The sequence below is a fragment of the Columba livia genome, chromosome 5 (assembly GCF_036013475.1).
Source record: "Columba livia isolate bColLiv1 breed racing homer chromosome 5, bColLiv1.pat.W.v2, whole genome shotgun sequence".
Taxonomy (NCBI): Eukaryota; Metazoa; Chordata; class Aves; order Columbiformes; family Columbidae; genus Columba; species Columba livia.
This window is the reverse complement of record NC_088606.1, coordinates 38,022,508-38,041,723: the sequence shown is the minus strand read 5'-3', so window position 1 is coordinate 38,041,723 and position 19,216 is coordinate 38,022,508. Positions and strand designations below refer to the sequence as shown.

General features: G+C 45.3%; 2 protein-coding genes across 2 annotated transcripts; both read left to right on the top strand.

Moving 5' to 3' along the window:
* The first annotated feature begins 879 nt into the window (after nucleotides 1-879).
* Nucleotides 880-3,646, top strand: ADAM20 (ADAM metallopeptidase domain 20). The gene has a single exon (XM_021287539.2). The coding sequence runs from the start codon at nucleotides 1,021-1,023 to the stop codon at nucleotides 3,457-3,459; it is 2,439 nt and encodes an 812-aa protein (XP_021143214.2). The 5' UTR covers nucleotides 880-1,020; the 3' UTR covers nucleotides 3,460-3,646.
* A 3,477-nt stretch (nucleotides 3,647-7,123) lies between these two features.
* Nucleotides 7,124-15,854, top strand: SYNJ2BP (synaptojanin 2 binding protein). The gene is made up of 4 exons (XM_065064436.1): nucleotides 7,124-7,656; nucleotides 11,650-11,786; nucleotides 13,293-13,388; nucleotides 14,395-15,854. The coding sequence occupies exons 1-4, from the start codon at nucleotides 7,275-7,277 to the stop codon at nucleotides 14,533-14,535; spliced, it is 756 nt and encodes a 251-aa protein (XP_064920508.1). The 5' UTR covers nucleotides 7,124-7,274; the 3' UTR covers nucleotides 14,536-15,854.
* The last annotated feature ends 3,362 nt before the right edge of the window (nucleotides 15,855-19,216 follow it).

Below are 19,216 nucleotides of genomic sequence, written 5' to 3'. Positions count from 1 at the left end.
CCCAGAAGTTGATGCTGAAAGGCAGGATCCCTGAGATGGAAATGAGGTAGTGAGAGGGTGCACCTCCTGCAGCTGAGGAAAATAAGGGCCGTAGAAGGTTGGACTTCATCACAGACATGTTTTCAGTGCTGAAAAGGAAGTTGTGAAGAGTTCCCAAAAGATAACAGCTGTGGCTACGTTGAATCCCAGCAGTGCATGCCAAAAACCCAGTGTGCGTTGCTGTGCTGCACAGGACATCGTGTCTTACCACAGTCCAGATTGCTGTCTTAATGGAGCTGTTCCCTAAAAGAGGGATGGCAGCCAAGTGGTAGACCTACCTGTGAGCTCTCTCTTTCCAGTGCTCTACAAGCACAAACCTTTAGAAAAGCTCTGATACAGAAAAACGGCTGTTGGATCAGTGCTGTCTGTAATTAAGGCACGTTGCTCTAGGTGTGTAGGAGCTGTGACCTAGTTAGGCTTTATGCTTTTATACTTGCTGCTTTTAGTTTGCCTCTATATTATTGAACGTAGTGGACATGAATTCCTCCCTCGATCTGCCTTTTTTCTTGATGTGTGTACATATAGCTGTAGTAGCTGTAGTAAGACACGTGCTGAGAAAGGGCACCAAGGAGTTCTGTGTCCTAGTAACCAGCTAGGAGACTACTATTTCTGTACTTTTTTCATTTCAGACCCTAAGCTTTTCCAAATATTATTTTGAGCTGAAATAGTCTGTTCCTGATCTCCACTCACAAATTATCCTTCAATAAAAAAAAGTGAACTAAGCAAAAGCCAGCCTTTGAGCTATTAAAATAGATTTTCCCCCTTGTGGTCTAACCAAGTGATCCCTTTGCTCAACACAAACATCCATGGCAAGGAGTGTGAAGCTGAGCTGGGGCCTCTTCTTGTTGTGTCTGCTCAGAAGGAGAAACACCTGTTAATTTGAAAATGAAGATTATAAAAAGCTGGGAGCATGCTTGTAGTTAGTAGGTTAATTTTTTTTTCTCCCAACAAGAGCCTCCATACACACTCAAAGAGCAGGGGATGGCTGTCTCTGGGCTCCCTCGCAGCCCTCAGCTGTGCCCCCAGGCCATGGGGTGTCGTTTTGGCAGGGGGGATGCGAAGGGGCTGCGATGCCACTGCTGCTCCCCAGCTGCGGCCCTCCCTGCCCACGGACAGTTGGTGGGGACAGTTGGAGGCGTTGGGCCGGCAGTTCTCCCCCAGCAGGGCCATTCCGGACTACATCCCCTCAAAAAACAGGGCGTGAGGCAGCCCCGGCCAGCAGTGATGGGGGTGCTGCTGCGGCTGCTGGTGCTGCTGGGCCTGTCGGGGTGCCCTTCCGCCCTGGGGGAGCTGCCTGGGGAGCTGCGCGTTGCTGCCAAATGGGTGGCGGTGCCGCGGCAGCTGAGCCCCCGGGCTGACACCGACCCCCAGGCTGTGTCCTACTGGCTGGAGGTGGAGGGGCGGCCACGGTTGCTGCGCCTGCGGCCCCGGCGGGGCCTGATCTCCCACCCCTTCACCTTGATCACCTACGGCAAGGACGGGACCCGCTGGGAGGAGCACCCCTTTGTGCAGGACAACTGCTTCTACCAGGGCAAGGTGCAGGGCAGCCCCGGCTCCCTGGTGGCCCTCAGCACCTGCGGCAGGGGCCTCCGTGGCGTGCTCTGGGTGGAGGATGGCACCTACGAGATGGAGCCCATCCCTGACGATCCAGCCTTCCGGCACATTCTCTACCGCATGGAGAGGGCCAACGACTCCGTGGGTCCCACCTGCGGGCTGACCTCGGAGGAGATGAAGCACCAAGAAGTTTTGCTGCCTTGGTTCAAGGCCTTCCGGGCTGTGCAGGAGGAAGAGGAAGAGGAGGAGGAGGAGGAGGAGGAGACAGTGAAGGACTGGTGGATGCATGTCAGGTATGTGAAGATGGTAGTGGTCGTGGACAACGTGCGGTTTGTGAAGTCAGGCAGGAATGAATCTGAAGTCTTGAGGCAAGTCATAGAAATCATCAACATTGCAGACTCTCTGTACAACCAGCTTTCTGTTCATCTGTTTCTTTTGGCATTGGAGATTTGGACTGAAAAGAACCCTATAATCCTTACAAACGACATCGGCAAGGCACTCGATAGCTTTAACAAATGGCGAAAATCAGAGCTGTCTCCACGGATGCGCCATGATTCTGCTCACTTATTCGCATATCAGCGCTTTGGTAGGAGGCTGGGATTGGCATTTCTAGGGTCTGTGTGTGATAACCAGTGGTCATCAGCAGTTTGTTCCTTCACTAATAGGAAGTTGTCCTCATTTATTGTCACGTTTTCCCACGAGCTGGGCCATATTCTTGGGATGCGCCATGACACAGAGCACTGTAAATGCAGACGGAAGAAATGCATTATGCATGAACACGATGTCGATACCGATGCATTCAGTGACTGCAGTTACAAAGACTACTTTGACCTGCTTTCGCATGGTCTTGGCTGCATTCGTCGACCTCCAGTACCTGGCACTTTCTACAACTTGAAGCGTGAATACTGTGGGAATAAGGTAGTAGAAAATAGAGAGCAATGTGACTGTGGTTCACCATCAAGTTGCAGAAAGGATCCTTGTTGTCACCCAAACTGTACGCTTACTGCAGGTTCAGTCTGTGCTTTTGGAAAATGCTGCAAGCGCTGTCAGTTCCTTCCAGCAGGAACACTCTGCAGAGGAAGTACTGGCTACTGTGACCTGCCGGAGTACTGCAATGGGACTTCCCCTCAGTGCCCGCTGGATATGTACATGCAAGATGGAACCCCTTGCAAAGGTGATGCTTATTGCTATCAAGGAAAATGTCCTTCCCACAGTAGACAGTGCAAGCATCTCTTCGGCAAACGAGCCGGGGTCGCTCCTTTAGATTGCTTCAAAGCAGTGAATACTCGAGGTGACCGTTTTGGGAATTGTGGTATTCGTGACAATACCCATTTTACAAAATGCAGTATTGAGAATATCTTATGTGGTAGGATCCAGTGTGAAAACATAAACAAATTGCCTGTCTTGCAAAGCCATGTAACGCTACTCCAAACCCCTGTTGGAGATAAGAAGTGTTGGGGTTTCGACTATCACCCAGGGATACCAATAGATGACATGGGGGCTGTGGAAGAAGGCACACCATGTGGTAGTGAAAAGCTTTGTATCAACAGGACATGTACCAGCTTGTCAGTGCTGAACTATGACTGCAACCTGACAATGTGTCACAACAGAGGAGTGTGTAACAGTCGTAAGAACTGTCATTGCAGCTATGGCTGGGCTCCTCCATATTGTGAATGGGAAGGACTGGGGGGGAGCATTGACAGTGGACCCCCTCCACCCAGGAAGCTGTTTGAGGCAGCAAAGACAGGATTCATGGTGTTTAGCCTTGTTTTACTCTTTATTCTTGGAGTAACCCTTGCCACACGTTATAGACAGGAAATAATGGGATGTGTTCGGAAGAAAAAGGCCTGGTTCCACAGAAGATAGCAGTTGTTTGAGAGAGTGGAAATGCCAGCAGTTCCTAAAGCAGAATGCCTGCTGGTGAGTCAGAATCTACCACAAAGCAGTTGCTGAAGACCAACAAGCAGTAGCTTTGGATGCTCCTTTGGAAATCTCCCTTGAATCTCCCAGCTGATAACTCTTCAAAACAATTCTTCAGCACATTCTGAATAGTTCTGGTTTCATATAGTATTATTAAAAGAAGAGTAAATGTTATATTTGTTTGTTTTTTTTTTAAGCTAATAAAGACAAGCAATAAGGCATGTTGTTCTTTTTTTCTTTCCACCCTGAGCCCCTAAACTGAACTAGTTAGGCAAGCTGTAGGGATAACTTTTATGCTTCATATCAACAGTTTACAAATGTAAACTTCTTGAAACAAGTGTAAATAAATTATTTGCTTCAATTTACTCCTCCATCTAGTGCTTTCTTCAGTTCAGCGGGAGAGATGTTTGTGAACATCTTGCTTCTGTCATTCATTAATAACCAAAGAGAAAAAAAATTGCTCTTGCAGTCTTCATTTAATTCACATTTGTGTCACGCAGGCAGGCGAGAAACATGTATTGCAGTGAGATGCAGGTGTCTGTGGCATAAACTCTTCCAACTGTTTCCAGGGAATGGCCCTTCAGGAGGGAGGTAAATCATAGGGAACGGGTCTTCATTTTGTCAGACAGTAGAGAAACATTGCCCAGATCATGCCAGTAAGCATTACATTTCTGAACCATCGGATATACATCAAGAGTGTAGTGACACTAAGCTTGACATTTCACAAGAACAAATTGTCTTTCTTTTCTGGAAGTGCTCCGGTGCCTTGATTGCTGGGTTCTTCTGAGAAGTGCGATGTGTTTTATGGTCGCTAAGAGGAGCCGTCTGTGAGGTTAAACAAGTTAACTGGATTTCTAAAATGTTTGGAACTATTCTGCAAGTCTCCCCCACCCAGAATTCCTGCGATATCTGATAGATGTTTTACCTAATGATCTCAGCTGGTTTATCTTGGTTTACTACGTGTTTGCTTCTTAAGCTACTACTGAATATGTCCTTGCAGCTCTACAGAGTGTCACGCAGAAGCACTCTAGGTTTCATTTTTTAACAGGAGATAAAATGTTTTTAACATGAAAAATACAAGAGATGTGGAAGTACCATTCAGTAAGTTTTACTTTTATTATTTATATTATAGCAGTGACTAGATCTTTCAACCAGATCAGCATAAATAGGAGTCTGTAGTCCAGATTTACAGTGAAAACTTTATTTTAAAGAACTGGTGTTTCTGGATTAAGGAAACATTCTGTAAAGGCAGGATAAGTACACTAACACTTGCAACATTGGGGAAGAAAGATGATGGTGCCTCTACAAATGATGATGTTAAACTCTTGCTGCCTCCCACGTTGTGACATTTGTGTTTTTAAAATACAAAATTTTCCTCTGCATTTTTTTAAAAACGATTTTGTTCTGCATCCAAAAATGGCTGATTACATTATGATTGGATGTGAAATACAAGGGATGTTATTCGCAATTCTTCACAGCTTTTTGTCAAAAGGAAATGGGTCATTGAATTGTTATCTATATTTGTCTAGGGAAACAAGGTAACACACTGTTTGTTCAGCAGGCTATGCTTATTGTTTTGATACAATATGCATGGTGTTGATCAGATGAAGAAAAGTTAACCCTGCATTTATGTCAAAAGACAAGAAACCAAGATAACACCCCAAGTCTATTCCTTATAACTAGAGACCTTTTTTGAGGGGGAGGGAAAGAGTTTGTTTTGGTTTGTTTTGTGGGGCTTTTTTTGTTTGGTTGGTTTTGGTGTTTGTTGTTGTTGTTTGTTTGTTTGTTTGTTTCTCCTCCCTCCTCGGAGAAATAGCAATCTTAATTCAGGTGTGAGAACAAGGCATATGTGACAAACAAGGGGGATGTGGATTAGATGAAAGATGGAGATAAAAAGTAAGACGAGCACTACCCCCAGCACCTTGCAACTAGCTATGTACAACTGGTAAGTACTCAGACATTTTTTTATATTGCTTTTTAAATACATAAACATCAGTGGCAGAAGTCTTAAGCTGCCACCTTGATGGCCTGCTGTTGTTGATTGATAGTATACCATAAATTGCCAAGCATAGATCTATGCTGAGACTAGAGAAACACTCAAAGAGTTCTTATTTACAGACCTGCATACAGAAGATACAGAGGTGTAAATGAAAGCACAATTTAGGCTAGAAAGCTTACTTGCATATGTAGTTTTGGAAGAGACAAAGCAATAAATTGCTGTAGTTCCATTTTTCTCTATGCTTAAAGATTGATCTAAAACCCATGACTGTTAATTGGGAGAAGGCTTTCAGCAAGCTTTGGACTGGACTGTTTCTGTACACTTTTCTTCTATTTCTGCTTAGGCCAGATGAGCAAGACAAACATGCATCCCAATAAACCTTGTCTATGTTTTATTAAATGTGTGAGTTCCCTCACTAAGGTTTTCTCCTTGAAAATATTGTTCCTGATTTCACCATAGCAACAAATGCCTTGATACTTCTGATGGTTTGTTAGAAATATCCAGGACAACATAACTGTGGGAACTGGACTGAAACCGGTGTGAAACTGAATGCTGTGCCCAAAGGTTTAAGGCAGGGGTGTCAAACTAATTTTCACCAGTGTCCACATCAGCCTCGTGGTTGCCTTCAAAGGGCAGAATGTAGTGTAATTTTAGGACTACAGTCCTAAAAGACTACAGTTCCGCCCCTCAAAGGCAACTGTGTCGCTTACATGGCCCCTTGTGAAAATGAGTTTGACACCCTTGGTTTAAGGAGTCCTCCTGTGGCAGACAAGTCCTGGTTTTGCTTGTCATTGAACATGTATGTGGGCCTCGAATGCTTGCCTCCCACCTGCGAAGCAGGAATTCTAACACTCATTTTAGCACTAAGCATTAATGGTGTAGCATTAAGGTATGTGGCACACCCTTCATCTAATCCAGAGGTGCAGCACCCAGGCTGCTTCTCCCTACTAAATTCCAGAATCCAGAAGTGCAGGTAGTCCTGGAATGAATGCAGTCAAAAATATTTGTATTTGCAATACCTAACAAACAAATTGGTAGTATAACAATGATGACCAGAGCATCTGGCCCTCATTTTCATCAGAAAAGATCCTGCAACATGTAGAGGTGGCTGTCCTAACAGTGCCAAGCAGCCTGATGATTAAATTGCACTGGGCCTTGTTCATTGTTCCCTGTTGTCTTTGTCTGTATTGCCATACTTGTGGCATGTGCTACAATAGATAAAATTTAACAAGTAAATCAATAAGGATAAATTTTGCCTTGCTATCTTTTTGCTAGTAAACTAATGGTTCAAGAGCTCCCTGAGGTACAGGAGCCCCAAGCTCAAGTGGCTCCTCTGTTAGGAGGATAACTAGGAGATGGCATGGATGCTCCCTGTGCTACCTACCTGCATTGGGCTTCTGCTTCTGCCCACCACTGTCCGATCAGCTTTTCAGTTTGCTGTGTGGCCAGCTACAAGGGCTGGGAGCAGGTCACACCCTCCGTTTCTCTGCTATGCCCACTCCAGCAACCTATCGCCCGCTCCTTCACCTTCACGAACCCCCCCTCCCGCCTGGGGGCAAAGCATGGCCAGGCAAAGGCGCTGTTTAGGGGCAGGGGAAGGTGCCTGCGGGCAGGGGGAGGCCGTGTTGTGCACCCGGGGCAGGCAGGGAGGGTTCCCCAGGGCCCAGGCCCTTCCGCCTCTGCGCTGAGAGCCCATGACAGGGGCAGTAGGGGACCGCAGGGAAGCCGCGTCCCGCAGGCCGCCGGTCGCTCAGCCCGGAGGATGCCCGGCTCTGCGGAACCGGACTGGCACGTCTTTCCCTGGCACGGCTGGGCCGGCTGCAAGAGCCGGGCCCCGCGGGCACAGGCCGGTGCTGGGCCCGGGCGCGGCCTCACCCGCCGCCCCCAGGTCCGGGTGTCCGCGGCGAGCTGGGGCCGCCGGCTGGCAGCGGGGCCCCGTCCCCGGGCGGCGCGGCGCGGCGCGGCCGGGTGCGGACTACAACTCCCAGCGCTCCGCGGCGCGGCCCTCCGGCGGCGGCCGAGGAAACGAAAGCGGCCGCCCCGGGAGCCGACTTCACCTTCAGGCCGCAGCATGAACGGCAGCGTGGCGGGCGGCGGCGGCGGCTTTTCCGAGGAGGTCATCAGCCTCACCCGCAGACCCTCAGGTATCCCCGCCGGGCCCCGGTGCTTCCCGGGCCGGGCAGCCGCGCCGCGGCCTGCGGAGCCCCCGGCGGGGCGGGGAGGCCGGAGCGGGAGCGCGGGGGTGGTGGTGGGGGCTGCCCGCGGGGCTCAGCGGGCGCGGGGCGGCGGGAGGGAGGGTGAGCGGTGCCTGCGCCACGGCACCGGCGCGGCAGCCCCGGGGTTCCCGGCCCCAGGGGCCTCTCCTGCCGCGGCGTGCCCTGGAAATGGCCCGTGGCGGATACGCCGCTGCGGGAAAAGCCGGTGACCTGCGAGAGAGAGCTGGCTGGGTCCGGCTTTGTCCTCGGCGAGAACAGCGGCCAGGAGCACCCGCTGCGGCTCTGGTCCCCTCTGAAACAACTCAGATCTGTTTTTCCTGGGACCGGCTGACTGCGGTGCCGCTCCTGTTGCTTTCAAGTGAGGTGCCAGGCGCTCAGCACTCAGCCGTGTTGGGTACCCAAAATTAGGGGGCATTTCGAAAGATGATAGTCAAAGTGATCGTACCCTATATCGCCAGCTTGTTGTGAGTTGCTGGGGTAGCTACAGAGAGGGCTTCGGGTGCTCAGTGAAGGAGGAGCCCTGGCTGCGAGGGAGAGGGAACTGCGCAGTCTGTGGGGCAGTTTTTTGGCTTTGCTTTCCCTGTCACGGCAGCCAGTGCTGTCATGAAAGCCTGCAGATGCCTGCCTGCCCTCATATTTTTACAGGATTTATGATGCCATTCAGATCACCCTTTCAGAAGTGTGGCAAGTTAGCACCAAATGTACAGCGCCGGAACAAAATCCTGGCTCCAAAGAACTGCAGGCTCCAGAGAGGTTTTGGGGCTAGAGCTGTACTTTGGTGTGCAAGCCCTTCTCTTTAATTAAAACAGGCATGGAAAACAATGCGACAGCCGTTCAGTCCGCACGGCTGCTGGGTGCGGCTGCTCCCGGCCTTGGCTCCGTGCGCGGCCCGGGCACCCGCAGCGCCCGCACCGCTGGCGTGTGTGCCTTTTTGCTTTCAGCAGGGTGGACGCAGCTCCCATGCGGGGCTGGGGTCGATCCTGACCCCCGTGCTAGCAATTGCAACCCCAAGGGTGAGCCTGATGGGCATCCCTCTGCCCCCCCTGCTCGCCAGAGTGGCCACCGCGCTGAAAATTGTGTAGCCCTGCCTGTGCAGCCACGAGCCCAAGCTAGTGAGGCCGTGCTTGTCAGTGAAAATTATTTGCTAAATGAAGCCAGTTCTCATGGGAAAAGTGTTTCCATACATTTGGGAACCTAAAGTTTTGAGGGAGGTGGACGGGGATGTTGAAGGGCGGAGCTGAGAGGTCTTGAGTGTGGCCACAGCAATTTAAATCTGATTGTCACCAGCACCATTTGTCCCATCGTTAAGGTGCACTGAGTATTTTTAGAGCTAGGTTTCTAACTACATCACTTGATTTGAAGGTTATACAGCCCCTAACGACCTTTATGCATTTACTGTTTGAATTATTCATTTCTGTGGAAGGAACAATACACTTTAATGTGTAACGCATAGTATAATCCCATAATTTCTCTAATCAGAGTTTTGACTGCAACTTTTTAAAGTAGGTCTGATGCTAAGCATCTCTGGCAAAAGTTTGCTGAGGAGGTTAATGTGTTTACAGAGGCAAAACAGGATGTTTATGTCTCTTTTTCAAATTTCCTTCTGAAGTACTAGGCTGAAATTAGGCAAAAAAAATCTGGTTTTATGGAAAACTAAATAACTTAATCAGATCAATCTGCAATATTATTTAATTTCTCTATTCCTAGTCACAGTTTTTTTAAATGTATTTTTGAGGAACTTTTTATGTTCCAGGTGAGTGAGTGAGGCATAGGGAGGTCTGCGGCCTCAGAGAGGGTCAGAAGTTTAACCAGAAGCTTTTAAAGCTCTGCCATTCTGCTTCTGGTCCCTTGTAGACAAGGGATTTAGTGCTCCTTTTCTCTCTGTTGCACTGTGTCTCTTTCTATGTCTGCATGAGCTGAAAGGGGAGAATAGCACAGAGCTCAAGGGATGATAGGAAAGATATTTTTAGCCAGAGTGGAAGTTTAAGTGCTGGAAAGACAGTGAAAAAGCCTGTGAAGGCTTAACTTGGTCTGGCATGAACTGCTGCCTCTTTTTGTCACAAAGATCTGCTCCTGTCTCATGTTGCCTCTGCTGATGAAAGCTGTGACTTTTGATTGTTTTTCCAGTTATGGGTGAAGACTTGCAAAATGTATACTTCTTCATATCTATATATATTGGGGGGGGGGGGGTTATATACATGAAAGAATCATTATACTCCGAAACTCTGATTTCTTCTTTCTGGCTTTTTAATAAATGTTGATTAAACCTTAACTTTCTGTAGTATTGATTCCTCCTGTTCCCAGGTTATTGGCTTCATAGCGGATAATTTTTAGGTTTGTGGATTTTTTTTTCTTTTTAATTCCCATCAAAGGGTGTGTTATTGTGCACAAGTGTCCTTTCTTGGAATAGATATTAGTCTAGCTGAAATATCAGTGTTTCTTCAATCTGCTGCTGCTTCCATTTTCTTCTTCATTTGTCTGAAGCTGCCAGGAAGGGGAGGGAAAAAAAAGGTGTGGCAAGATTGCTGATAATATTTTTTTACTTCCTAGCTGTAGATACACACTTAAAATAGCATGACTGATCCTGTACATCCTTTGGTCTCCTATGACTGATTTAAAATGCTGCTTCCTAGCAGGCACAAGGTGGTCTTGCTTTAATTTGTAACTCTCCTTCTCCAAGTTTCTAGTCCCAACTTTAAGAGAAAGCAAGCAAGAAAGAGAAAATAAACAAATCAGCCTGGGGAGAACTTGCCTTTAGCTGTTCTTGACAATAGGTTTTGGATGACTAATTTATGTCACGAAAAAAAGGGTGTTGTGGGTTTGTTTGTTTGTTTGTTTTTTCCCTCCATTTACTTTGATTGCATATTTGATTTTTTTTTCCTTTGATCTTTCTTTTTTTCAGTTGTGAGCCTCTTCTTAGGGAATGTTTCCCATCCCTTGTCACCTATTGTTATTTACAGAGAAACTTAGCTGCATGTGCAGTGAGGAAAATGCTCTTGTAACCTGTGTTTTTCCAGATTTTTAATTCAATTTGTTCTTCTGGATTTTGATGAAACAAGAAGTTTTAACCTTTAACTGCACTTTAATCCAGCAGCTGGTTCCAGCTAGAGATCTGTAATCAAGGCTTACTTGAAAGAACAGTAAGAAACATAGCAAAAATGTGAAGTGGACATAATATCTGTTTACTGTATGTGTATTCCTTTTTGTTTTGCTTTAAATCAGAGAACTGCGTCTTTATTTCCTGTCATGTTTTGAATTCCTAAAACAGAACAAAGTGATTACATACAATTTGAAGTAGCTGCATCTAAGCTCATCTTGTTCTTGGAGGCGAAGGACGCCGGCTCCAGCTCCTGAGATGTGGAAGGGGAGCCGTATGAGCTCCAGCTACCCCCGAGCTGGTGGCACAGCTCTTCTTGCCTGTTTCCTCATCCGTAGACAGGGTCTAGTGCTCCTTGCCTTACCTAACTGTTTTGCAGCTCGTGAAATGCTTGTCAAGCATGATTTCTTGTTGGTCAAAGGTAATTATTTACTATAGGCTCCTGTGAAATGCAGAATGCTTTCCTTTCCTGCTGTGCTGAAGAGGTGTATTCCTGCTGAGGGCTGAAGCAACAGCTCAGAAACGGTGGCATGTCCCTCAGTGTTCCCCAACACCCACCTGAAAACAGCTCATGGATGCTTTGTGGAATGCATCCTCTGGGCCTCCAGGCATTCAGGGTCTCTCCTCTGCTTTCAAGACCAGTTTCATGAGAATAACTTTTCTAGATGGTGATTGGAAAGGACAATGCAGATCTGTGTGCTGCGAGTTTTAGTACAGTGGAGTAAACAGGACAGTGTAGGAGGGTACAGACCCCAGCAACAACCAACAAGAATGTCTGAACCTTTGGGCTTTTTCTCATCAGCTTTCTCTTTGGCTTACCTTAGGGCTGGGCTTCAACATTGTTGGAGGGACAGATCAGCAGTATCTTTCCAATGACAGCAGCATCTATGTCAGCCGGATCAAAAAGGATGGGGCAGCTTACCTTGATGGCCGGTTACAAGAAGGAGATAAAATTTTAGCGGTAAGCCCTTTCTTCTGTTGCCCCGTGTGTTCTTGAAATGCTGTGATCAGTGATGTGATATGAGATGTAGGTTTGCTGTTGTAGTGCACAGAGAGGAAGGATGTGATTAATGCAGTTAGATAGTGCTGAGCAAACTCCATGGATGAGCTATCTTGGGGGTGGGGGGAGAGCTTTGAGCACTCAGAAGATGAGTGCCTCCACACATGGGCCCATCTCTTCTGCCTTCTTGATTTGCGTCACAAGCACTCCTTGATGCTGCATTGGTATTTCCTCTGTGACTTGCCTCCCCAAAGTTTTAGAATCCATCAGACCTTCTCTTGCTCACAATGGATCATCATTTACACAAAAAAGGTCTTCTGCCTCTAAGTTTCCATGTTTTGACTGGTCGTCAAAACCACCTCCTTTTGCTCACCAGGATTTTTAGGCTATAAAACTTTTAGGCCATAAAACTCTTCATTGCATCTCGTCAGGGACATGACAGGCTGCTTCTCTTTTAAGAAAAATGTTTTAAAGTGACTGAGGTTCAGTGTCCCTAGTTCTTCAGAGAGTTGGCAATCATACAAGACAATATGCTTTACAAAGTGATGAGTGAAGAAGTAGTCTCTCCTAGTGTGATATGTGATCTTTTAATACTCTTTAATTTTATTTTGTACTTGGTTATTGTGTTACACATATAATCATTTTAGCCTCTATAAATAGATTGCCTTGTACTAGTTGGAGCCTTTTATTGATCCATAAAATGATATTAAGTTAAACTGCAGAATATTGTCCTGTCTTCTCTTGGCAGTTTAATATTTATGTACTTGAATTTGGGGAGTCTAAATATCAAGAGAGGCACTAGATGTGATCTCAGCAGATACAACTAGGGGTAACGGGGATGAAACAGGAAAATTAGGATTAATATCTTTAGTTAGTGAATTAAATCAAGTAGGTTATTAAAACTTGTGCCACGAGAAATTATTTTAGATTAAGAAAAATGCTAACTTTCATGTGAATGCCAAATATGTATGCAAGTCTTTGTTTTATTACATCAGTATGTTTTTAAATATATGTTTACAAGACTCTTTCAAACAGAACATTTCAAAGGTAGACCAGTAGAGGGAACAATGTGGAAATGATGCTCATAATAGTAATTTTGCTGTAGCAGCTCTTTTATTTTCATTAGCTGTCAGCGTTACACCTTTGATTTGTTTCCAGTGAAGCAACCGCATAAGAAACTGCTATTGACACAACTCTTTTCTTATATTCTAGTTTTGCTTCTAGGTAGTTTTTTTCAGTACCTCTGTTTTTTGACTTGGAGTTTCTCATGTTACTTCTCAACATAAAAACGCATCTATAATATGAACGAATTAATGTGGATCTTTCTGATTATAGTATCATGCCCCAAACACAGACTTTTGTGAAAGAGGAAGATTTTTATCTCCTGTCCTTCCTATGTTAGCCTGCATCATTAAAAATTTGATTTTTGCCCTTCAGCAACTGGTTCTCCTTTTCCTTTTTTGCTAGGTCAATGGCAAAGACTTGAAGGATTTGCGGCACAAGGATGCTGTGGAAATGTTCAGGAATGCAGGCTGTGACGTGTCTCTGAGAATTCAGCGCAGGGTATGTTTTACCCATTTCTTAGGGTTATTTTTGGTTCATTTTAGACTGGTTTCTATGACTGATAGCTCTTTGTTTCACTAGGCGGAAAAATACCATGTCCAGGTGCTCAGTGTGAATTGTACATACAAATATTTTGTTTGAAATATGGCCTTCTCTAGCTGACCATGGCTGTTATCATCTGTGCATTACTTCTTTGTAACAGTATCAGTGCAGCGGTGAGTTTGGAGAAGTCCCCAGATCTTTATTTTGTTGGAGTATGGTGTGTTTTCTCACAGATCTCCTTTGTCAGAGGTAAACGTTTGTCTGTGAGGACAGAATCTCAAGTTCTCCAGTTTTGTTTCAGAGACCAAAATCTTACTGGAGACAGAACTCCCGTGTTGTTTTGGAGCTCATTGCTCATGCTAGTGTTGAGATGTGTGTGCAGCCCAGCACACAGGAACAAATGTGGGCTGCTATAGTTTAAATATACTGGCACCATTTTGGACATGGAAAGAGAGGAATCATTTGAGCATCCCTGGCTAGCATTAACATTGACGAAGGAAATACTGATCTGTCTGAAGCATGCTGGTGGGGAGAGGTGGATTGAGGCCCCTTTTCTACTCCCTTAATAAAAGCAGTAAATCTTCTGTGCCAACATACAGGGCAGGTAAGAAAAGCAGAGAATTAGTGATGCCCTTTTCCTGGTAAAGACACCAGGAAATGGTGTGCGAAGTGCATCAAGGGGTGACTGGATGTCATTGTTTTTGCTGTATGAGACGTATGCAGCTCCAGCTGTTACAGTCCTAGTTGTGCAAGTGGCAGAGAAACATGAGGGTGCCTTGTAGTGACTGGGTACCCTGCAGTAAAGCTTGGTCGGACCAAAGCTTTTCTAACCCTCCCCTGTGTGGAGCATACAGGTACCTGGGAAAACTATCTTGTACATCCCTAAAGAACCACCTGGTCCTGACACAGAACTGGGGGTTCTCCTGTGATGGGCTCTGACGCAAATACTTTTTTTTCCTTGTAGTTGCAGCCACAAAATGGCCCTGTGGGTCATCGAGGTGATGGAGAATCAGGTGGGCTTCCTCTAGCAGCTGTTCTTGTGCCAGGCCTGGCGCTGGCTGCGGCAGCGGTCTGGATCTTGCTGAGGTATCGGCAGCGGATGTGAAGAGTTCACATTTTGGATATCACTGCGTATTTTACACAGCTATGATGTAATTTAAAGATAGAGAATCAACGATCTTACCACAGACTGATGTCAAAAAGGATCATTGCCTATCGTAAAGCTGCTGCTGATGTTCTTTATAAATTGATTTTGTTCCAGGGTGGATGGAAGCAGAGAGGAAAAGAAGAAGGGAGATGACTATGTTCATGTATAGAGTGGGATAGCTCTATTTTTGACTAATCTGAGGAGGTTTTGCCATCTGCCTCTATTTTGCACCATGAACTTTCAAGCACACTCATCTATTTCATGTTTTAAGATGCGATTTTTGGCTAAAGGGGGTGGTTTTAAATCAAAAACATTTACTTGAGGCTTTGCCTTGTTTTCACTGAATTTTTCTTGAAACTAATGATACCTGTCTGAACCACGAATAAAGAGGAGCAATGTGGAGGGTATTATTTTTTTCCATTGAATTTTTGTTGGTTGTTGCTAAATAAATGCCTTAAGAAAAATGTATAAAATCTAATCTGTGATTTCACAGGTGAAATCATCAGTGTAGCTGCTGATTTAGCAGTAATATGCAGTATTCGTGAGGTATTCCAGTTCTGGAAAGACAGAAGATAGCGTACTGCTAGAAAAAGACCTTGATTGTCAGAATGACTGCTCATTCTTGGGTCAGAGTTCTAAGAGAAAGCTTTCCACAAAATGCTAGCATACTGGAGAGAGACGGGCCAACAATTGAATCACAGGGACGAATAGTGGTGAGAGATTTGGGCATGCTGAAGCTGCAGCGCGGTCTTTAAATTAGTGATGAAGCAGTAGTCCCTCCATCTGTCAAGTGGGTTGAAGTCTGCATCTCTCAGGTTAAAAGGCCATTTGGTGGGTTATTTTGGGGGAGAATACTTTATGTAAAGTTTTCTGTAGCAGCTAACTTGCTTTCCACGGTCAGAAAATCTTGTGATGATTGAAAGGGAGAAGCCGAGAACGGGCTGGTATTCTCCTGGATATTGCTTGTTTGTGAAGATGGATGTGATGTTCAGGAGACAGACTGACAAGGTCAGGTGTAAGCCAGGCTGAGGCTTAGTGAGTAAAACAAAAGGGAGAGACCCTTGCTCTGGAAAGCTTGTTGCTGAATTTGCCTGCAGGGTCTCATCTGCTTGCTGTGATTTGGATGGTTTTAAATGCCCCAGCTGACATGAGCTCTGCTGGGTGAGACCTGTTTCTCTTGTCTTTGTAAAAGAAAAGCAAAATGCATGGTCTGGTCTGTTTGATGCCAAAAAAAAAAGAAATCACATATGCAATATATGTATTCAAACAAAGAAAAACTGGTGTTGTGGTGCTTTACTTATCTTTATTATTCTAGTAGATCATTGCTGATGTATTTGAAATTGTTGTACGTTTGCTCAGGGCTGTATTCCTGCTGTCTGCTGGAAACAGGAATGGTGAGCTGCTACACATGACGTTCCTAGATCACCATGGGGTTTCAGAGCACTTAGACCACAGAAACCTTGCTTTGGCTTGTAAAATGCTCTAGTGTGAGGGGAAGAGGAAACAGGAGGAATTTTGCTTGATGTTCTTATGGGACTCTGGGAACAGACTTGAGGTTTGGTGCACATATATTGGCGTTGGATGGCCTGGGCCAGTCCATGCAGTGACTTGCCCTGGCCTGCAAACCGGTTGTGCCTGTAGCATGAGGGCTGCTGCTCGGACAGATCTTTGCAGGTGCAGCATGAACCACCTTGCTTGTCCGCGACCTGCTCTGAGTGTTTGACGGTGGTGTCTACATGGAGCACACGCGTATATCAAGGCAGATGATTACATCTTGATGCCGTTGCATCCCTGCCGTCAGAATAAACATGTAGACAGTAAGAAAAAGGTCTGTCTGGGACAAACCTCTTGTTTGAGGACCAGGCATGTTTGGACATGTTTGCCATCATTGCTGCAGGCAGTTCATTACTGGGGGGGGATTATATCCAATGCCCTGGTAACCGATGTGGCTTACCGAGCAAGAAAAGGCCCGTCTGGTGCATACTGTTCCTTTGGATTTCTTTTTACAATTACTGAATAATTTTTTAATACCACACCATTACCTCAGTGGCTTTTCCAGAAGTCTGACTAGTAGTTTTTACTTGGAGTTTAAACCATCCAGTCTAACCCTCAGGAACACCTTCCTGTGTCTACTGCCTTCAAACCAGTGTCTGAGGAGTTCCAAACAATCGTTTTTCCAATGACCAGCCACCTCTTGTCTCATTTATTGACAAAATCTGTGTGGAAACTATACCTCAACCCCAAACTGTCCTGTGAGCTGTGACTCATATTACTTTGTCTCAGCAGCTGGACTGTCTCACCTAAACTTTGTGTGTTTTCCAGAGTCTTTTCCACCATGTGGTTTCTGTAGCCTTGAGTTTCATCTTTACACTGAACATTGTTTATACATTTTCTGTCATTGCAGAAGAAATGAATTAAAAAAAAACCCATGTAATGAGGACAGCTTGTAAATGCAAGTGATCAGAGACAGTTTTAGCTTTTGTTACAACTTAAATCTCTGGGTTTTGAAAAAAAAAAGATAAGTCGAAATCTTGAAGACAAACATAAAAAAGCATCGTAACTGTTAATTCTAAGTTTGGGTTTTTGAGAACTAATTTGCCATTAATACTGATGGCAGCTGAAAGTCTTAGGTTTCCATGTTTCTCTCCCATTCTCATCTGTTCCCTAAACCTTATTGTGAACTTACTAACCTGCTGAAGCCTGGATTTTCAAATCCATAGTTTAAAGACAAATCCAGCTAGTTTGATTTCCTGTACATTCTGGGCACTTGGCTTTCACTGAGTCTCCTGAATTATATCTGCTAAAATATGCATTTGATTTGGGCATAACAGTGAGAAAGAGCAGCCAGACTTGATCTCAAGATACGAGGATGCACTACTTCTGGCACTTTATAATTAAAACAAACTAGAAAGGAGTGTGTGGGTGGGAAAGGTGCCTTGCTTTCAATTTGCCTTTACGTTCCAACAACTGGTTTGTTGGGTTATTCTGCTCTAGATTAAAGAGGCCTCTAATAACTGATAGCCCCTCCCTGTGAGGGGATTTGTGTGTTGTAATTGCCTTACCTCTCACATTATTTTTAAGAAATGAAGCCAAATGAGCCTTTTAAGATTCTCAGTGTAAGATACTCTCTCTGTGGCTTCCTGCACCTTTTTCAGTGTTTTCTGTGTCACTTTGTAAAATGCAGACACCCCAGCTGTGTGCAGAGCCTCACTGTTGAGCATACCAATGCCATACACTAGAAGTTTTCCATATCACTTTTATCTGCAAACCCTTAAATTTTTTTTGGTGAAGGTGCAGGCACCTGCAAAGCAAACACCTAAGAGCCGTGTTTTCTTAAATAACTTTCACAAATCTCTTAGAAGCGGTATACAGCTTTTCCCCTCTTTGTTTGCTTTCTCAAGTCCCTGAAGGAATCTGTAAACCACAGAACAAACGTCATTGCCTTGTGAGAGGTAAGTTCTCTTGATTTCAGTTGGAAGGTCAAAAGAGCCCTTTTGGTCCTAGGGTGACACTAGAAACGAAGTGTTAAGTGTCTGTATATTCTGACTTCTAAATCCTTGTCCATACCCAAACGTGACCTGCCTGCTATGGGTTAAGGTGTCTGACGTTGCATTTTGTTGAATGACTGCATCTCCTGTTTGAATTGGCTGCACACACTGACAGGCCCAGATTACTCTCTCTCTGCCTTGTCTGCTCTGTTATTTACCAGTCCACTACTTTAGCAGTACTGGTTTTGTCTTCTGCCACATCATTGGTGAAAATACTGAATGGAGTTTGGTACAGAGGTACGTTTCCCCCATGGTTATGATTTTTCAGTAACTGTTGGTATCTCCTGATTTTTGGAATCTTTGTTTAATGGGTGCATTTTGATAGTGTATAGCATTGATTAAAAAAAAAAAACAAAACCAACCATGTACCAGCATGTTGCATAGTACTAAGTATGTTACATCTAAATGGTCAGTAAGCTTCAGCTGTTGTCTTGCAGGCAGAAGCTGATATAAGGGTAATAATCAGATCAGGTGAGCTTGATGAGCCAGTCTCCCTCCTCCCTCCTCTTTCCTAATTTATTGATGTGGGTTTTACCTCTGGAAGTAATTTTCCTCTACTGACATTGAAGGAAGGAACAGGTAACTCACTAATGGGACAGTGTCCCACACACTGGGAGCCCAAGGAAGGGATTACGTAGAGAAGACTGAAGGAGGACCTTGGCTATACCCTTGTGCTCAGGGTTTCCTCATCACTAGCTTTGGGCGGACTCATGCTGTGTCCGTGCTGCTGTGCTTGGCATGTGTCCTGTCCAGAGCTCTGCTCTGTCTCTCCACACAGGCAGCTGAGGGGGACTCCAGGCCTTTCAAAGCTTCCTTGAAGAAACATCAACATACAATGAGGAGATGCTGCTTTAAATGAAGAGCAATGGTGGCTCTCCTTCTCAAATTTGAAAGCTTTTGTCCTTGCTGATGCAGCTGTAATTGATTGCAGGCAAACCTCACAGTAAAGCAAGCCGTATTTCTCTTACCTGGCTGCCAAAACCAACTTTGCTAGGCTGGCGCTCTTGGTAAACAAGAGTAACTGTTTTAAATATGCAGGGTAATTACTCAAAGTGGCATATGAATGACTAGAGATCATTCACCAAGCTTTC